At 46.8% G+C, this 17,595-nt stretch overlaps 1 protein-coding gene across 5 annotated transcripts in view; it reads right to left on the reverse strand.

Moving 5' to 3' along the window:
• Positions 1-8,118, reverse strand: part of BCL2L1 (BCL2 like 1) — a 48,059-nt gene extending 39,941 nt beyond the window's left edge. Inside the window, exons 1-2 of one of the 5 annotated variants that reach the window (XM_039237692.1) lie at positions 8,023-8,118; positions 5,901-6,576 (exon numbers count right to left, since the gene is read on the reverse strand). In XM_039237692.1, coding sequence (XP_039093623.1) covers positions 5,901-6,464 — 564 coding nt within the window. In that variant the 5' untranslated portion in view covers positions 6,465-6,576; positions 8,023-8,118. The other 4 variants (XM_039237691.1, XM_039237690.1, XR_005529396.1 and 1 more) reach the window with 4 other exon arrangements.
• Between the last annotated feature and the right edge of the window lie 9,477 nt (positions 8,119-17,595).

Genomic DNA, 17,595 nt, shown 5'->3' on the forward strand with positions numbered 1-17,595 from the left:
GGAACTGGAGCCTGGGGGTGAAGTGAGATGGCCAAGGTAAGACAGAGAGTCAGAGCAGAACGAGATGGCTAGGACCCTGCCCTGAGGACGGGCTGGAGGGGTATGGAGTCCAAAACAGGAGAATGGATGCTGAATGGGTTTCTGACTTGAGTTCTGAGGCGAAGATGATGAGAATTATGATAACAACGCGTGCCAGGCTCTACACATCTTGGGCATATGCTTCTCTGAGATCTTTGTCATAACTTGATGAAGCAGGTAATACTTTCCCCAAGGTTCAGAGAATTCAAAGAGCTTGCCCAAGGTCACACAGCTAGACGTGGGTGAGCTGGGACCCAAGCTCAGACAATGTTTCAGACAGAAATATTGCTAGAATGGAGGAGGACCATTCAGGATACCCCATTTGGAGAGAACTATCCCTAAAGAACATCTTGCTTATTTAGCCTTGATTTAATGACCTCCTAGTGGTTAAGAAATGTGGCTTCCATCAATAGGCTGTGTGCAAGGTTGGCCGTAATCTTAGTCCCTGATTACAACTTTCACCTCCATCTCCCGATCCAAACCACTGTTCTTTCTAATCTGGCAGTTGCACCACCCTCATCACTGGGTTCCTGGCTACAGCTCTTGCAGAATTCAGATCACTTTAACCCTGCTCCAAACTACTGCCTGGCCTCTCACGCATTCAACCACGGCCAAGTCCTCACCCTGGCCTGTAATGCCCTGTGCAACCTGGCCTTTGGCCACCTCTCCCCACCTCGATCCCAACCACTCTCCTCCTTGCTATTTCTTCTCCCACCACATTCTTCAGGTTTTGGCTCAAATATTACGTTGGTGAGGCCTTCCCTAACCACTCTTAAAACTGCAGCCCCACCTCCCTTGCTAGGCATGCCCTATACCTCAACCTGCTTTATTTTCTTCATAGCGCTTCCTCTCATTTGATATATTACATATATAGATGTATAGCTACATATTTGTCGTCTGTTTCTCCCCAATAGAATGTGAGCTTAACAAGGACAGAAACTTTGTTTTACTTAAGGCAGTATCCCGAGTACCTAGGACAGCCTGTGCATAGAAGCTCAATAAATACCGTCTGAATCAATGACTGAACTATCAGCTAAAGGAGTTCCCATTACTATTATTCTGGTTTCCGGTCTGCTAACTGCCTGTTTCTTCAGAAATGTGGTGGGCATCTCTTTCATTAGGTACCTGCTATGGCCAGGGCCTCTGCTCAGTGCTGAGGAAACGAGTATGGACGAGATGCAGGCTTGACCTTCAGGAAACACCTAAATCTGGCAGCGATATGATCGTGTTAGAAATGTCTTCTTTACACTCATTTAGTACTACCACTGTTATTCTTCATTTATTTGAATTCTGCTGCGTACTTTACCAATAAAAAAGGTCAGCCCCTCTTCCCAGATATTTGAAACTGGTGATCATATTCTCCTGAGTCTTCTCTTCCCCAGGCTAAACAAAAAGACCCCGTGGGACTGTCTGACTCAGGTCTGCCAACTGGGAATGGGGAAGACAGACTGTCGGCTAGAGGGACAGAAGAGAAGTGGCTCCAGGAGCAGAGTGACTCCTTCAAAGAAAAGAGAGGGAGTCCCGAGGGAGGACTCTGTGGAATTAGGTTGGAGGTTGGGGGAGGGGACGGGGCCCTGCTAATTAAGGTAGTAGGAGATTATGCTTCTGTCAGAGAGCAGCTCAATGGGAATTACCCCTAAATCTATCCATGCTAAACCCAGACAAGACCACGGTTGCTGAAAGAAAGCCCCATGACGGAAGGCTGTGGGTACTCGAAAATGCTGAAGCCCACTGACCTTAGGACTGATCCCTGTTGGGGAACTGACAGCTGACAACCCCTGCTTCCGGCAGCCCAAACAAATGTGGTTGACTGCCCCCACAAAAGACAAGAAAATCCTCTGGGTTTTGTCGAGACCCCCTGAAAAAACACCTGGGTAATTTTCTAGCAGAAGCTGAAGTGCTCTGTGGGGCCACGGGGGAAATTAGTCCCAGGAAGTCTGGAAAATTCTGTGACAGTGACAGAATTAAAAGCAACCTCAAATGTACGTCCAGAAGAACTGGGTGCTTTGAGGTGGAGTCCCTGAGACATTTCGACCTCACTTTGGGACCTGAATGAGATTACTAAAAATTTCCACGTTTGGGGTTTCTAATGGGGTTTCCCCAAGAAAACCGCAGAACTGCCAGCAGCTGCCGAGATCTGCAAAGGTCACTGAGGTGCTTCAGCTACACGTGTACCCATGCCAAAGAAGCAAGAAGAAATCTATAGAAACTAGAAGACCACAGAGCCATGCAACCTGGGAAAGGCCAAGTTCTGTTTCCTCTCCCCACATACTGTTGATTGCTCTCAGCAATGGTGTTTCTATCAAGCTTAGGGGCTTCCCAGGGACAGCGATCCCAAAATGGTCTAGGCTACCTGGGCCCTCACCCTAAAACTGTCCACATTCCCATTGGAAAGCCCCAGAAACACTCTGTTCCTATAGGGAAGGTCACATCATGCTCCAATCTAGATGATTATCTCAGGAGCTGGCTTTGTTTCTTGAGAAGCTCCAGGGCCAAAGTTCAGTCTTCTGAGCCTGATAGCCCACTCGTTAAAAGAGGTGCTTCTCCCACCCTACAATTAAAGTCCAGGAAGGGCTTTTGTTCTAGATCCTTTACTAGAGTCAAGCTATTGCAGGGGGCTATCATTATTCTATTTTACAGGTGGGAGAGATAGAAGGAAGAGACAAACAGGTCCAGCACCTTGTCATGGGGCTCCAGTAAGGCAGTGGTGTGGCTAAGACTGAAATTCCAGTCCTTGGAACTCACCCACAATTAAGTAGGTGGATTTGAAGCAGGCTACCTCTCCCCACAAGCACATGATACTGATCTACTGGCAGAGCCTGAGGGGGTAGGACAATGAAAACACTAACAAGAAGGTCACTCTGGCTGGGCAAAACCTTGATGCCCACTTGAGTTTTACCAGTGCCAGAATCAGGCTACACACAGCCTTTGGGAACCTGCTACTGCCAACAAAGGCACTGTTCTACCCGCAGCTACCTGAACAGTGTCAGCGTCGCCGACCAGGCTGAGTCCCTCCACAGGCATGTTTGGTTTGGCCTTACCGTATCTCTGGCTTTCTGTGCCAGGATGGCTGGGTCACTTTCTTACAGTACCTAGGGCAGCCTGATACAGATGGAAAAGGCTTCAAGCTCTGGAGTCAGGCTGACCTAGGTATAAATTCTCACTCAGTCACTTAACTGGTTGAGAGATACCTGGAGCCAGTCATTTAGCTCTCAAGGAGTTTCACAGGTAAACTGGGAATAAACCCACCTGCCTTGGAAAGTTATTGTGTGGGTGAAATAGCAGGTCATTTCCATGAGGGAAGATATCGTGTGCAGCTTATGGTCAGCACCTAGCACAGGGCCTGCTTCATGGTAGCTGCTCAATAAATTTTGGTTGCATAAATGACAGACTCAACACGATGTCTCAAACAAGATGTACTCCACAAAGGTTCGTTTTCTTCACCTCTCCTGTAGGGATGCTAAATTTAGAGCCAACCCCAAGGTGGTAATGGCCCGTAAGTCCTACACTCCTGGATTCACCAGAGCTCCCAGGAAGGTTTTGAGATGCCTGTAGCCAGTCTGTGCAGCTCAAACAGGATGGGCGACTAGCTTCTACCCATAGGATCCCCAGTCGAATGTTCTTTACCTCCTGGCCTCAGAGAGCATGTGTGCCCAGACATGGTGCTGACATAACTTGCTCTTCTGCACACAAAGCCCTCTGTCCACCAAGAGGAAGTAGCATATGGTATGTTATCTAACGGGCTCTGAAAATCTTTGAGCAAAGAGACAGAAGATGTAATTTCAATCGAGGGGCCATCCGACGAACTTGCCCCATGCTGCTGTGTCTGAAACCTCTCTCCATGTACAATACCGGGCGACTGGCAGGTCTCTGACCCACGAAGCCCTCCTCAGAGGCTGGCCCACGGAACAGGCACCTCTCCCAAACTGCCTTTTGTTAACAGCTGGCAACAGCCCACCTGGTATTAGCACCACTGGCCAAAGACACAACATAGGACAAGGTGGGCATAAGGCCCAAGTCTACTAGGAGATGCCTCAGAGGGTGTGTCTAAAGCGCTGGAATCCCATCCCTCCTGGAATCAGCTGAACAAATATTTGCCCCCAAAGAGAATCAAAGCAGGAGGGAATAGGCGAGGTCATCACACAAACCAACAGGAACTATTTAATCATTTATCCCCCCAGGGAGTTCATTTACAGAATGGCTTTCAAGTCTGGTCAGCCTTGGCTGGTGAGCCCTGCACCTTTACCTCCCCTCAACCCCACCCCAGTCATCTGACCTCTACTGACTTGACCCCTTTGTATTTTACAGGAACCAGCGGCAGGAAGAGTTAATGAAGTTGCAAAGAGATGGGAAATAAGACAGGGGGAAGGGTTCCAGGGCAGACCAGGAGGTCTCCTGCTCCGAGGTAAACTGAAGGTGCCACGCCCTAGGCCCAGCCTATGGATAATTTGCATGCTTGACATTCCAGAGTCTCCTGTGCGTGGCCCCTTCCACCTCAGCTCCTTCAACCGATGACCTGTTTCCCAAAGCCTGCTCAATTTTTCTGAGTATCCTGAGGGGACCAAATACCTCTCATAAGCCCTGCACCTCCCCTACGCAGGAGGATAAGCAAGGAAATTAGGACTGATCTCACTGTGGAAGAGCAAAAATTGCCTCCAATGACCACTGGCAAGGAACCTCTCACCACGATCTCCTCCTGACATGGTGATGGGCAAGAGATTCTCCCTCCCTGAGAAACGAATGAGGCATGACTCCAGGGCCCAGAAAGTGCATCTGGAACCAGTAACAACTGCTCCAGAAACTTGCTGGTGCCAGTCGCTGCTCACATCAGCTCCAAGATTTACAATATGCTGCAACGCAAAGAGGGCTCAGCGCATTTTTTTAGTGGAAGAAACTGAGGCTCAAGGTAAAGTGGCCTGTCCAAGGTCACAATGCCGGTGAAGTGACCGGGTTTGGCGCTCAAGCCTAGGTCAGTTTGTTCCCGAAGGCTGTCACTGACTCTCAACGTCCCAAAGACCGGGTGCGTGCTTTGCCGGCACACGGGGCGCCACGAAGGGCCCTGGGGCCCTGGCCGGAAAGCAACAGGCAGAACAGCTGGGGCTCCCCAACCGACCCTGGGCAGCGAGGTGCAAAGTCCCCAGGCTTAATGCGTGACACAGCAAGGGCTCCACAAAAAGGCCAACCATGCAGAAAGTTACACGCTTTGGAGCAAAGGGACACAGGGCTGCAGCACAAACACGGCCAGCCCACTGGCACTGCCTACACTGCCCTCAAATCTGACAATCCTCAGCCATCCCAGCCAGTGGGAACTTCTGCCTGGCCGTGCCCTGTTCTCAGAGGAGAGGAACATGTGCGCAAACTCTGAAATAAAGGGAACTTGATGTGTGGGAGGGAAGCCCGGGACAGGACTGACATCCTGGGGGGAGTTGAGAATGGAGGGGCTCCCAGGCATTATGCTCATCGGCCCTTTCTGTGATGACCCATTTGAGGGGAGCACTGGACTGACTTCCCACTCGCAAAGATGTGGGGCCCCATAAACACACAGGCTGTTTTCTTCTGCTGAGAAATGGGAACCCAAGTATGAAAGAGTGGGGCCACGAGGGTGACCGGAATGAGAGCTGCCTAGTCCTTCAAGAACTAGGTCATCGGTATTTGAGAACGGCCAACCTCTTGCGGTGCAAGGAGACCAGTCACATCTCCTTAACAAACAGTAGCTCCGAGAATCACCCCGCACCACGGAACAAGAAGCAGGGGAGAAGCTGTTAGGGATCTCTGTGACCAGAAGCCAAGGGAAAGGGACACACAAGGGGCGTGGTCCTTACCCAGCCGCCGTTCTCCTGGATCCAAGGCTCTAGGTGGTCGTTCAGGTAAGTGGCCATCCAAGTTGCGATCCGACTCACCAGTACCTGCATCTCTTTGTCCACGCTCTCCACGCACAGTGCCCCACCGAAGGAGAAAAAGGCCACGATGCGACCCCAGTTCACCCCATCCCGGAAGAGTTCGTTCACTACCTGCTCGAAGCTCTGATATGCCGTCCCTGGGGTGATGTGAAGCTGGGACGTCAGGTCGCTGAATGCCCGCCGGTACCTCAGTTCAAACTCATCCCCGGCCTCCCTCAGCGCTTGCTTCACCGCTGCCATGGGGATCACCTCCCGGGCGTCCAAGCTGCTGCTGTGGCCAGTGGCTCCATTCACCGCAGGGCTGTCCGCCAAGTGCCAGGACGGGTTGCCATTGACGGCACTGGGGGTCTCCATCTCCGATTCAGTCCCTTCTGGGGCCTCAGTTCTGTTCTCTTCCACATCGCTAAACTGACTCCAGCTGTATCCTTTCTGGGAAAGCTTGTAGGAGAGAAAGTCAACCACCAGCTCCCGGTTGCTCTGAGACATTTTTATAATAGGGATGGGCTCGACCAGTCCATTGTCCAAAACACCTGCTCACTCACTGAGTCTGGTCTCTGCTCAGTGGTTCTCTTCTGGGATCCAAAGCCAAGATGAGGTTCTGATGGAAGAGAAAGAGCTTCAGGAAAAAAAAAAATTAATATGCATGCCATTTACCCTACAATATCCCATTGCCCCCTGGAGGTACCAGAAATGGTTTCTTTGTGGCTCTTAGGAAGGTCTGGGTCTGGCTTCCAGGAGACTTCAATGAAGTCAAATTGAAAGCACCAGCACCAGTGGGCTCTTTCTGAATCATCGCACAAGCTTTTTTTTTTTTTTTTTTTTTTTTACCCCAGCCACCCCCTTTTCTCCGAAATGCCTTCCTCAGAAAGTCACCCGCACGGGCAGTGTGCCCCCCATCCCCACCCCCGCACCACCTACATTCAAATCCTTCTCAGGCGACCGCAGGCAGGTGCAACCCCCGGAAGATCTTTTGTAACATAGGTCGGGCGACGAGGTGGCAGCCGGGATGCCGGTAACTCAGCCGGCCTCACGGCGGCTGGCAAAAAAAGGAGCTCCGGCCGGAGGGATCATGCGACCCCGCAGGCTGGGAGCCCAAAAGGCGACACAGGAATTACGAAGCTCAGGAACCGGCCCCCTCGCTCGCTTCCTCCTCCATCGCCCGGATCGAGGGCGGCCACTCGGCAGCGGCCTCCTGCCACCCGGGAGCCCAGCCCCCTCGCTCTTGCACGCCCCTTGGCTCTCCGCCTCCTACTGGGAGCCAGGAGAACTCTCCCGGAGGTGGCTGGTGTGGGGTTTAGGTTTTTTGTTGTTGTCGCCGTTTCTATTTAAGTACCAGCCCGGGGTAAGGCTTCCGAAACCCTGAAGGGACTTCTCAATGGGGTTCAAGGTTTCGAGAAGGGACAGAAGGAGGGGGAAACTGCCTCGGATCTGCGGTCTGACTTCGGAAAGGCCATCCCCGGGCCTTTCCGGGAGGCTGACGGCCGGGGACCCCCCAGAAACACCGCTGATTTTCTTTGAATTCCCCAAAGGCCCTGGACGTGGCGGCGGCGGTGGGGGATTGCCGGGTCCTCCATTCCCCGCACGGACACAATGGCCGCCGGCGCCCTGCACAAAGACGGGGTGAGGGTGAGGCTCCGGGCCTCTCCTCGGGTCAGGGAGAGGGACTGAGGCCTGCTCGAAGTCCCCCCCCCGCCCCCCAGCTGAGACCACGTTTTCCTGAGGACAGGCCCAAGGTGGCTTCCTGGCGCCCCCGGGAGGGCTTGGGGGCCGGGGGCTGCACCTCTCCGGAGCCCGGGGCCGGTGGGCTGCGGCCTGGCGGCTTCTCCCGCGCGCTAGGCCGGGTACCCGCCGGGCCACCGCCCCGTTGCCAGGCAACTGCTCTCCCTCAGGGGCTCCCCCTAGCCCTTTCAAGAAGGAGGGGTCTCGCCCCCGGCGGCCCGCTCCGGCGTAGCCAATCAGCGAGGCCTGTCGGCACGGAAGCGGGACGGCGAGGGCTCCCATTGGGCGCGGCGCCTGCCACGCATAGGGGAGGCGGTGCTCTCACCTGCGAGCCCCGCGAGCCGTGGGGGGCCACGTCCCCCCTTCATCGGCCAGGTAGTTTCCAGACGCTAGGGCTCTTCGTGGCCAAGTTCCGCGCTGCGGACCTGGGCCGGCCTACCTGGCTGACGGCTCACGCTGTCTCTTCCGAACGAGCCGGCCTCAGTTTCCCCTGAAGAGACCGGGGGAACTTGCAAGCTCAGTCACTTCCGGTGCCGCGGCAGCGCGCGCGAGCCCGAGACGCAAAAGGAGTGCGCGCCCTGAGGACTGTCGTCAAGACCTGGGAGGGAGCGCCCCCTTGCGGCAGATCTGGGGAATCTGGAGACGCAAAAAACAAAAAGAAAATCAACGTTTATATTCACATTTTCGTGCGTTCGTTCATTTAGTCAGTGTCATCCACCCGTGAGTTTATATATCTAAAAAGCGTCGCGTTGTAACTAAGAACCTCGTGTCTGGGTTTCCATCTCTGTCAGTCGGGCAAGTTATTCAACGGCTCTGTGCCTCAATCTCCTTAACTGTAAAATGGCTAAAAACAACCTCCCTCATTGTTATTGTGAGGATTGAAAGAGTTATTTGTAAAATCTGTAGCACCGTGTGTGGTCCATAGTATATGCTGCATAAATGTATTCAATAAACGTTTATTATTTGGGTTGCCGAAGGTAGAAACAAGACAAGACTTGGTCCCGGCTTTCACGAAGACTCAAACCCTTGATCTGGAGACCGTAAACAACTAAGAAAATACACAAACGAAGAAATTTCAGATCGTGACGAGTGCTATGAAAGAAGTAAATCAGGGTATTGTCATAGAGTGAAGGGAGTGTGCTGCTTTAGACTGGGTACTCAAGGTACCAGGGATGTAAACCCTGCCCTTCCAGCCCAGTGAGAGAGGCATTTATTCAACCATTGTTTGTGTAGGGTGGCCAGGGGTGGCCCCTTGGAAAAGAGACATAGAACCCAAGACTTAAAATATAAGAAAACGCTGACCCATGGTAAGAACCTAGAGAATAGCAACCTCGGCAGAGGAAACAGCTTAATGCAGAATGTTCTGAGGCAGGAAGAACATGTTCCAGAAACCAGAGAAGCATGTTTTGGGAGGGGAAATGTGGCTGGCAGGAGGTTGGAAAGTTGACCATGGAAGTGAATTAGACTTGACTCTAAACATTGTAAGGTGTTTTATGTTAAATTAATTAATTAAAATCGGGTATACAGGAACAATGAATATTAAAAATATACAAAGGGCTCCTGGGTGGCTCAGTTAGTCAAGCATCCAACTCTTGGTTTCAGCTCAGGTCGCGATCTCATGGTTTGCGGGATCGAGCCCCGTGTCGAGCTCTGTGCTAACAGCGCAGAGCCTGCTTGGGATTCTCTCTATCCCTTTCTCTCTGCCCCTCCCTCTCTCTCTCTTAAAATAAATAAACTAAAAAAAAAAAAAAACTTTAAAAAAATAAAAACAGTACAGAGAGCATAGAATGAGAAAAATAAGTCATCTTCCCACCTATGCTTTCCAATCCACAGTTCCCCCCACATCCATTATTTCTTCTGTAGTCTTTCAGAGCTGTTCACCGTATTCACAAGCAAGTTATGTGCACAGATTTTTTACACAAATGCTAGCTTGCTATAAACACTTCTTCATCTTGTGCTTAAGGCTGAGCTCTATGTTTTCGGGTCTACCTCAATTTTAAAAATCAACACACAACTTTATAAAGATGTACCTTCATTTGCTTGCCTAATATTCTATGTGGGTACATTTGAGTTGTTTCCATTCCTTTCTTATTACAAAGAATACTATAACTTGTCCATTCATTATTTTGCATGTGTGGGAGTTTATGTTAGGTACATTCCTGGAAGTGGAATACCTACAAGTGAGTATATGAACTTGTTTTTGTTTTGTTTTAATGGATATTGGCAACGTTCTGTCTACAGCAGTTGTACCAGCTTGTCCTTTCCCATCAGTGAAATATTAGAGTGTCATCTTCCTCACATCCTGAACTGCAGTGTATTGCCAGTCAGATAAAAATGAAGTGGCACTTTTCTTTTTTTTCTTTTTTTCCTTTTCTTTCTTTCTTTGTTTCTTTCTTTTGACAAAGAGTGAAGTTGAGCAATTTTTCATAGTGACAAGTCTTTTTCTGGGGGGAATTTGTTCTGGTGCATTCTCTGTTCATTTCATTTGCCCTTTTTTTCAGTTGGCCTTTCCATTGAGCATTTTCTTGTTGATTTATAGGAATTTTTATCCTTTTTTTCTACATCTAAGATGTAAATATTTTTCCAGTTTATTGATTACCATGGACACACTTTTATTTTGTATGTATTTTAATTTATCAGTCTTTTCCTTTGTGGCTTCCAGTTCTATGTCATTCTTAGGAAGACCTTCTACAATTCAATATTAGAAAAAAAATTCTCTGTATTCATCTAGTTTTCACCTAGCTTCATATTTTATATTTCAATCTGTGCCGTCAGAAAGTCACTTTGGTATGGGCTGTGAGGCAGGAAGCCACAATTTTTTTTCCAAATAACTACCCAGTTACCCCACTACTATCATCTTTTCCCAACTCGTTTGATATGTCTTTATGATCATAATCTACATTTCCAAGTGTATTGGGGCCAGTTTCTGAACTTTCTATTATGTTCAATGGGAGAGTTTTAAACTGCGGCAGGATATGATCTGATTTCCTTTTTGAAACCTCAAGTGTCACAATTAGTTCAATATGAAAATTATCATAATGGGAAGTCTATAATGTGCTTTGGGGGTCCAGCAGAGGGCAGATCAACCCTGCCCAGAGACACGGGCTTTATTGAACTGGTCCTTAAAGGGAGAACAGGTTTGCCTGGAAGAGAACGGAGGTAAGGGGTATTTTAGGTGGCGGGCACTGCCTGAGCAAAGGCATGGAGGTCTAACCTGAGAATCCATGGTATGTTCTAGAAATAAATTGGGATGGCTGGGAGGGGAGTGGTGGTAGTGGAGACTGAATGTAATGTGTATTTGCATGTTTGGGACACTGCTTACAGACCAGAGGAGCCAGCCAGGTTCTTTGAACAGAAAGGATATGAAGAGATTTATATTTTGGAAAGATGGATAGAGTCTTTTGGGAAGGGAATTTTGCAATATTTACCAAAAGCCTTAAACACCAGGCTGGGAAGATCATTGAGAAATGGTCTTTGATTGCAATTGAATTTAAGAAGTGAAATGCATCCAAAGATTTATCCACAGAGATGTTTGTGCAAGGTTATTTATAACAGAGGAAGGAAAAATTAAAACTAAAATGGGCAATAAATAGGGTGATGGTTTGCATGGGTTAAATTCCCACATTAAAATTGTAACTGAGGAATATTTAATGTAGTGGAAAAATGCTCCAAACATAACACTTAAAAATTACAAAACTTGTGATTTTTAAAAATACGCATTAGGGGCGCCTGGGTGGCTTAGTCGGTTAAGCGTCCGACTTTCGCTTAGGTCATGATCTCGCGGTTCGTGGGTTCAAGCCCCGCGTCGGGCTCTGTGCTGACTGCCAGCTCAGAGCCTGGAGCCTGTTTCAGTCTGTGACTCTCTCTCTCTCTGACCCTCCCCTGCTCACACTGTCTCTCTCTCTCTCCTAGAAATAAATAAAAATATTTAAAAAAAAATACGCATTACACACAAAATGTAGAAGAAGGAATTATACCAGAGTGCAAAAGGTAGTTATTGCTGAGTAGTCAAATTATGGGTGATTTTCTCTTTTTTTTTGTTTTTTGTTTTTGTTTTTTAATGCTTTTCTGTATTATCTGACTATATTGTTTCAATGGGAAAACACTGTTTTATTAACGTTTATTTTTGAGACAGAGAGAGACAGAGCATGAGTTGGGGAGGGACAGAGAGGAGATACAGAATCCTTAGCTGGCTTCAGGCTCCAGGCTCTGAGCTGTCAGCACAGAGCCAGACGTAGGACTCGAACCCAGGAACTGTGAAATCATAACCTCAGCCAGAGTCACACACTTAAGCCACCAAGCCACTGAGGCGCCCTGGAAAACATGTTTTTAAAAATATGTTTGCTGAGATTTAGATGATGAGGAAATGCTTGTGGTGTAATGTTAAGTGAAAATAATAAAAGTACACACATGGGATGCCTAGGTGGCTCAGTCGGTTTAAGCATCCAACTTCAGCTCAGGTCATGATCTCACAGTTCGTGGGTTCACGTCCCGCTTTGGGCTCTGTGCTGACAGCTAGCTCAGAGCCTGGAGTCTGCTTCGGATTCTTTGTCTCCCTCTCTCTCTAACCCTCCCCTGCTCATGCTGTCCCCCACCTCAGAAATAAATAAAACATTAAAAAAAAAAGAAAAGAAAAGTACACAAAATTAGGGACTCCTGGGTGGCTCACTCGGTTGAATGTCCAACTTCACCTCAGGTCATGATCTTGCAGTTTGTGAGTTTGTGCCCCGCATGGGGCTTGCTACTCTCAGCGCATAGCCCGCTTCAGATCTTCTGTCCCCTTCTCTTTGTGTCCCTCCCCTGCTTGTGCCCTCTGTTTCTCAAAAATAAATAAAACATGGGTTGCCTGGGTGGCTCAGTCGGTTAAGCGTCCTACTTCGGCTCAGGTCATGATCTCATGGTTCGTGGGTTTGAGCCCCGCGTCGGGCTCTGTGCTGACAGCTAGCTCAGAGCCTGGAGCCTGCTTCGGATTCTGTGTCTCCCTCTCTCTCTGATCCTCTCCTGCTCACGCTGTCTCTATCTCTGTCTCAAAAATAAATAAAACATTAAAAAAATTTAAAAAGTAAATAAAACATTAAAAAAAATTTTAAGTACACAAAATTAGATGTGTGACACAATCTCAACTCTAAATACCATGCATAGGAGAAAGGTTAGGAAATCAATGTGATACAGACAAAATCCTTACACAGATGCTAAAGGGAAATGGAAACAGAGTGGTCAATAAATCTGAAAAGATGCTCAACCTCACTAGTTATCAAGGAAAATGAAAATCAAGACCTCAGTGAGATGCCATTTCATACCCACTAGACTGGCAAAAATGAGAAAATCTGATAAAATCAAGTTCCAAGAATATGGAATAATTTGGGGGAAAAATGGATTATTACCTAGAATTGATGATGCCAAACACTTCTTTTCTTTGATATATGCTCTAAAATAACCCTTGCATATGTACTGCTTCAGGTATAAGAATGTTTTTGGGATCAGGGGTGCCTGGTTGGCTCGGTTGGAGGAGCATGTGACTCTTGATCACAAGGTCCTGAGTCTGAGCCCCATGTTGGGTATAGAGAGAATTTAAAAAAAGTTTTTTTTAAGGAGTGTTTATAGCAGTACCACTTATAATGGCAAAAATGTGGAACTACTCAAGTGTCCATTATAGCAATGTGGTTAAACAAATAGTAATAGGTATATACATAGTAATATGATACAAACAGAAAATAAGTGGATTTAGTTACATACAGCATGAAAGAATCTTAGAAACATGTTGCATGAAAAAAATTGTAAGAGAATAATGAAGTGTGATTCCACTTATACATAGTTTGAAAACAGGAACAACTAATCTACATACCATGGAGGGTTTGTGGTTGCCAGCCTCATCCAAGATGGCCCCCAAAGATCCCCTCCTCCTGGTGTTCATACTCGTGTGGGGTCCCCTCCCACAATATATCAGAGCAAGTCTTTGCTACTGATGGCAAAAGGCAGAGGGGATGGTGTGTCACCTCCAAGACTAGGTTATCTCTCTCTCTCTAGTCACTCACTCTGGGGGGAGCCCGCTGCCATGTTGTGAGCAGCCCTGCAGAGAGGCCCATGTGAGGTGAGGAACTGAAACTTCCTGCCAACAGGCATGTGAAGATCCTCCCGCCCCAGCCTCCGGATGATTGTAGCCAACAGCTTCACTACAACCTCATTTGAGACCCTGAGCCAGAACCCCTCTGTTATGCTGAATTTCTGACCGTCAGAAACTGTATGAAGATAATTGTAATTTTAAGCTGTACTGTAGCTGTGGATGACTAATACCGGGATATATACCTGTGTGGCAAAAATTATTTAAAAAATGTAAAGGAATAATAAACACAAAATTCAAGATGACCATTGCACATTAACAGAGGTGGGCTCAGGATGAACTGGGGAATCAGATATAATGCAAAGTTTGAAAGATAATGGAAATGTTCTTATTAAATTGAATTGCACGTGCACACACACACACACAGACACACACAATTTGTTGCCTCATTTTTTACATATCCATACATTTTACATATATATATATTTGTATCTACTCAATATCTAATACAATCAATTAAAAATTTTAAATGTTTTTATTTACTTTTGAGAGAGAGAGAGAGAGACAGAGCACAAGTGGGGAGGGACAGAGAAAGAGGGAGACACAGAATCTGAAGCAGGCTCCAGGCTCTGAGCTGTCAGCACAGAGCCTGATGCAGGGCTCAAACTCACAAACTGAGCCACTGAGGTGCCTCATCTAATACAATCAATTTTAAAAAGACTGGAAGGATAGGATGCTTGGGTGGCTCAGTCAGTTAAGTATTTGACTTTTGATTTCTGCTCAGGTCAGTCCCTGTGCTGGTATTCTCTCTCCCTCTCTCTCTGCCCCACCCCTGCTTGCACAGTCTGTTTCTCTCTCAAAATAAATAAATAAAAATTTTAAGAAAATCTGTAAAAAATAAACTAGAAAAAAAGAATTGGAAGGAAATACACTAAAATGCTAGTAGTGGAAATGTTGCCTCTAAAGGCTGTGCTTTAGCTATTTTTTGTTTCTTCATTATTTTCTGTATTTTCCAAATATTAGAAATAAGAAAGCATTACTTTTAAAATGAGAAATTAAAATATATAAACACACATATATAAATACATAAACATGAGCATGTATGGATATAGATATGAGGATTTGCTATTTTTATGAAAAGATCTCTGAAAGATACACTCATTTTTAATACTAGCTTTTTAACTGAAGGAGAGGGATTGGTGATGGAGGGGAGTAGGAGGCAAAGGACTTTTTCACTTTTACTTCATGTGTGTTTATTTAAAAATTTTTTTTAACGTTTTATTTATTTCTGAGAGAGAGAGGCAGCGTGAGCAGGGGAGGGTCAGAGAGAGAGAGACACAATCTGAAGCAGGCTCCAGGCTCTGAGCTAGCTGTCAGCACAAAGTCCGACGTGGGGCTCGAACCCACGAACTGTGAGATCATGACCTGAGCCAAAGTCAGACGCTTAACTGACTGAGCCACCCAGGCACCCCTCTTCATGTGTGTTTATGAACCCAGATGGATCTGGCTGCAAATCTTGACCCTGCCAGGTGACCTTGGGCAGTTTATGTCACCTCTCTTGAGCCTCTGTTTCTTTCCATCTGGAAACTGGATATAATTGTGCCTACCTGGCAAGCTGTCTCAGAGATTAAGTGAAGTCTTGGATGTACAGCACCTTATATATACCCTCCACTCTGTCATAAGCATGTTTTAGTTTTTGTAATTTAAAAACTAAAATTTAGAAAAGATTTCAAATACTAAAGTACCTGGCCTATGTACCGAGCCAGTGGCCACTACAAATGCAGAAGATGGAATTTCAAGGGATTCTCTTTCTTCCTCCCAAAAGACAAAGGCCCCACTTGAACCTGACTACCACTGATTTTACATGAGTTTACTGAAAAGAAACCCTTGCATCGGCGGCTCCTCCATCTTCCCCACCCCCAGCACTAGCAACCATCAATCTACTCTCTGTCTTTATGGATTTGCTTCTTCAGGAAATTTCTTATAAATGGAGTCACACAATATTTGTCCTTTTGAGTCTGGCTTCTTTTATTTGTATGTTTCAAGTTCATCTATGTTGTAGTATGTATCAGTACTTAATCGATTTTGTTAAAAAATACCACTCCATTGTATGGATTTACCTACCACCTCTTATGGATCCATTCATCAGTTGGTGGACATTTGGGTTGTTTCCTATAGTCTGTTGTTTTTAACCGCAGTTTCCTAAGATCTCTATAATCCGTCCCCAAAAAGAATTCCACATCAGCCATGAAGAAAGAGACCAGGAGACGCTTGCAGAGCTCCCTTTGCTTGGGTGGATGGGAGATATGGAAGACAGAGTGGTGCCCTCTTCTTCAGGGACCCTTTTGATGGCGGTCACCAAGGGCTCACACTTGCAACTTTCTCCAGGCAAGTGTTCTTGGGTGACTGTAGCTATCCTGCCTGGAGTGTTTGAGAGTTAGTCAGCACCCAGAGCCAATACCTGGCTGGTGTCTATTCTCCATCAAGTAGGAGGCCTCCATTGAGCTGGAAAGTAAATACAGATTATTGGCTTGGTGACCACTAGTTAGATATTGAAGGGACTGGGAGACAGAATGAAGGAGCAGATTTGGAAGGGGCAAGGGTAGAAGCTGGTTCTTTCTTTCTCTCTTTCAAAAAACAAGAGTTTGAAGAGCCTGGATAACTTTCTACCCCACGGACTCCTCCTCCTCCTCTTCTCTCCTTTGCAGACTTCTCGGCCCTATCAGACTTCCATTATAAAAAACAATAAATTAAAATCACACAAATAATACATGGCTACATTCTTTTCTAAAGCAAAGATAAAACCCACATTATCTATCTAGCCTTTCTGTCCACAATCCAGTTTAGTTCCTTCCCTCTGAGGTTCCCACATTTGTCAGTTTGTCATGAATTCTTTCATACCTTTCTGTCATATATACATCTGTGTTTAATTTATTTTTATTTTTATTTATTTTTGAGAGAGAGAGAGAGAGAATAAGCAGGGGAGGGGCAGAGAGAGAGGGAGACAGAGGATCCGAAGCAGGCTCAGTGCTGACAGCAGAGAGCCCTCTGTGGAGCTCGAACTCGCAAACAGCAAGGTTATGACCTGAGCTGTATAGTCAGACGTTCAACCGACTGAGCCGCCCAGGCGGCCCATACATCTGTGTTTAGAAGAGGCAATGTAGGGCAATGGTTAAGGGTTTGGCCTCTGGAGTGGGACTTCCTGTGTTCAAATTCTGACCCTGTCACATTCAAATTGTGTGACCTTAGAGAAGCTGTCTACCGTTTCTGAGTCTCAATTTCCTCAGTCTATACGGTGGAAATGAGGACATTACCTACCTCATAGAGTTATCATTAGGATGAAATAAGTTCATATGTATAAAGTACTTCAAACAGTGCCTGGTATATGGTAAATGCCAGATAAGTGCTAGATCTCATTATTTACACACATGCACAGAAAAAGCGGAGCATTGATTTGCATATTTTTACATTTAAATTCAAGTTAGTTAGCATACAGGGTAGTATTGGTTTCAGGAGTAGAACCCAGTGATTTATCACTTACATAGAATACCCAGTGCTCCTGCCAACAAGTGCCCTCCTTAATGCCCATCACCCATTTAGCCCATCCCCGCACCCACCTCCCGTCTACAACCTCCAGGTTGTTCTCTGTATTTGCATATTTTTAAAAAACATAATGGTTTCAGGGGGGCCCTGGCTGGCTCAGTCTGTGGAGCATGTGCCTCTTGATCTTGGGGTCATGAATCTGAGCTCCGTGTTAGGGACAGAGTTTACTTAAAAAAAAAATTAAAAACCCATAACGGCTTCATAATGAATTCGTATCAATCAGCAATTTGTTTT

The sequence above is a fragment of the Hyaena hyaena genome, unplaced genomic scaffold (genome assembly GCF_003009895.1).
Source record: "Hyaena hyaena isolate Hyena2069 unplaced genomic scaffold, ASM300989v1 scaffold_131, whole genome shotgun sequence".
NCBI lineage: Eukaryota > Metazoa > Chordata > Mammalia > Carnivora > Hyaenidae > Hyaena > Hyaena hyaena.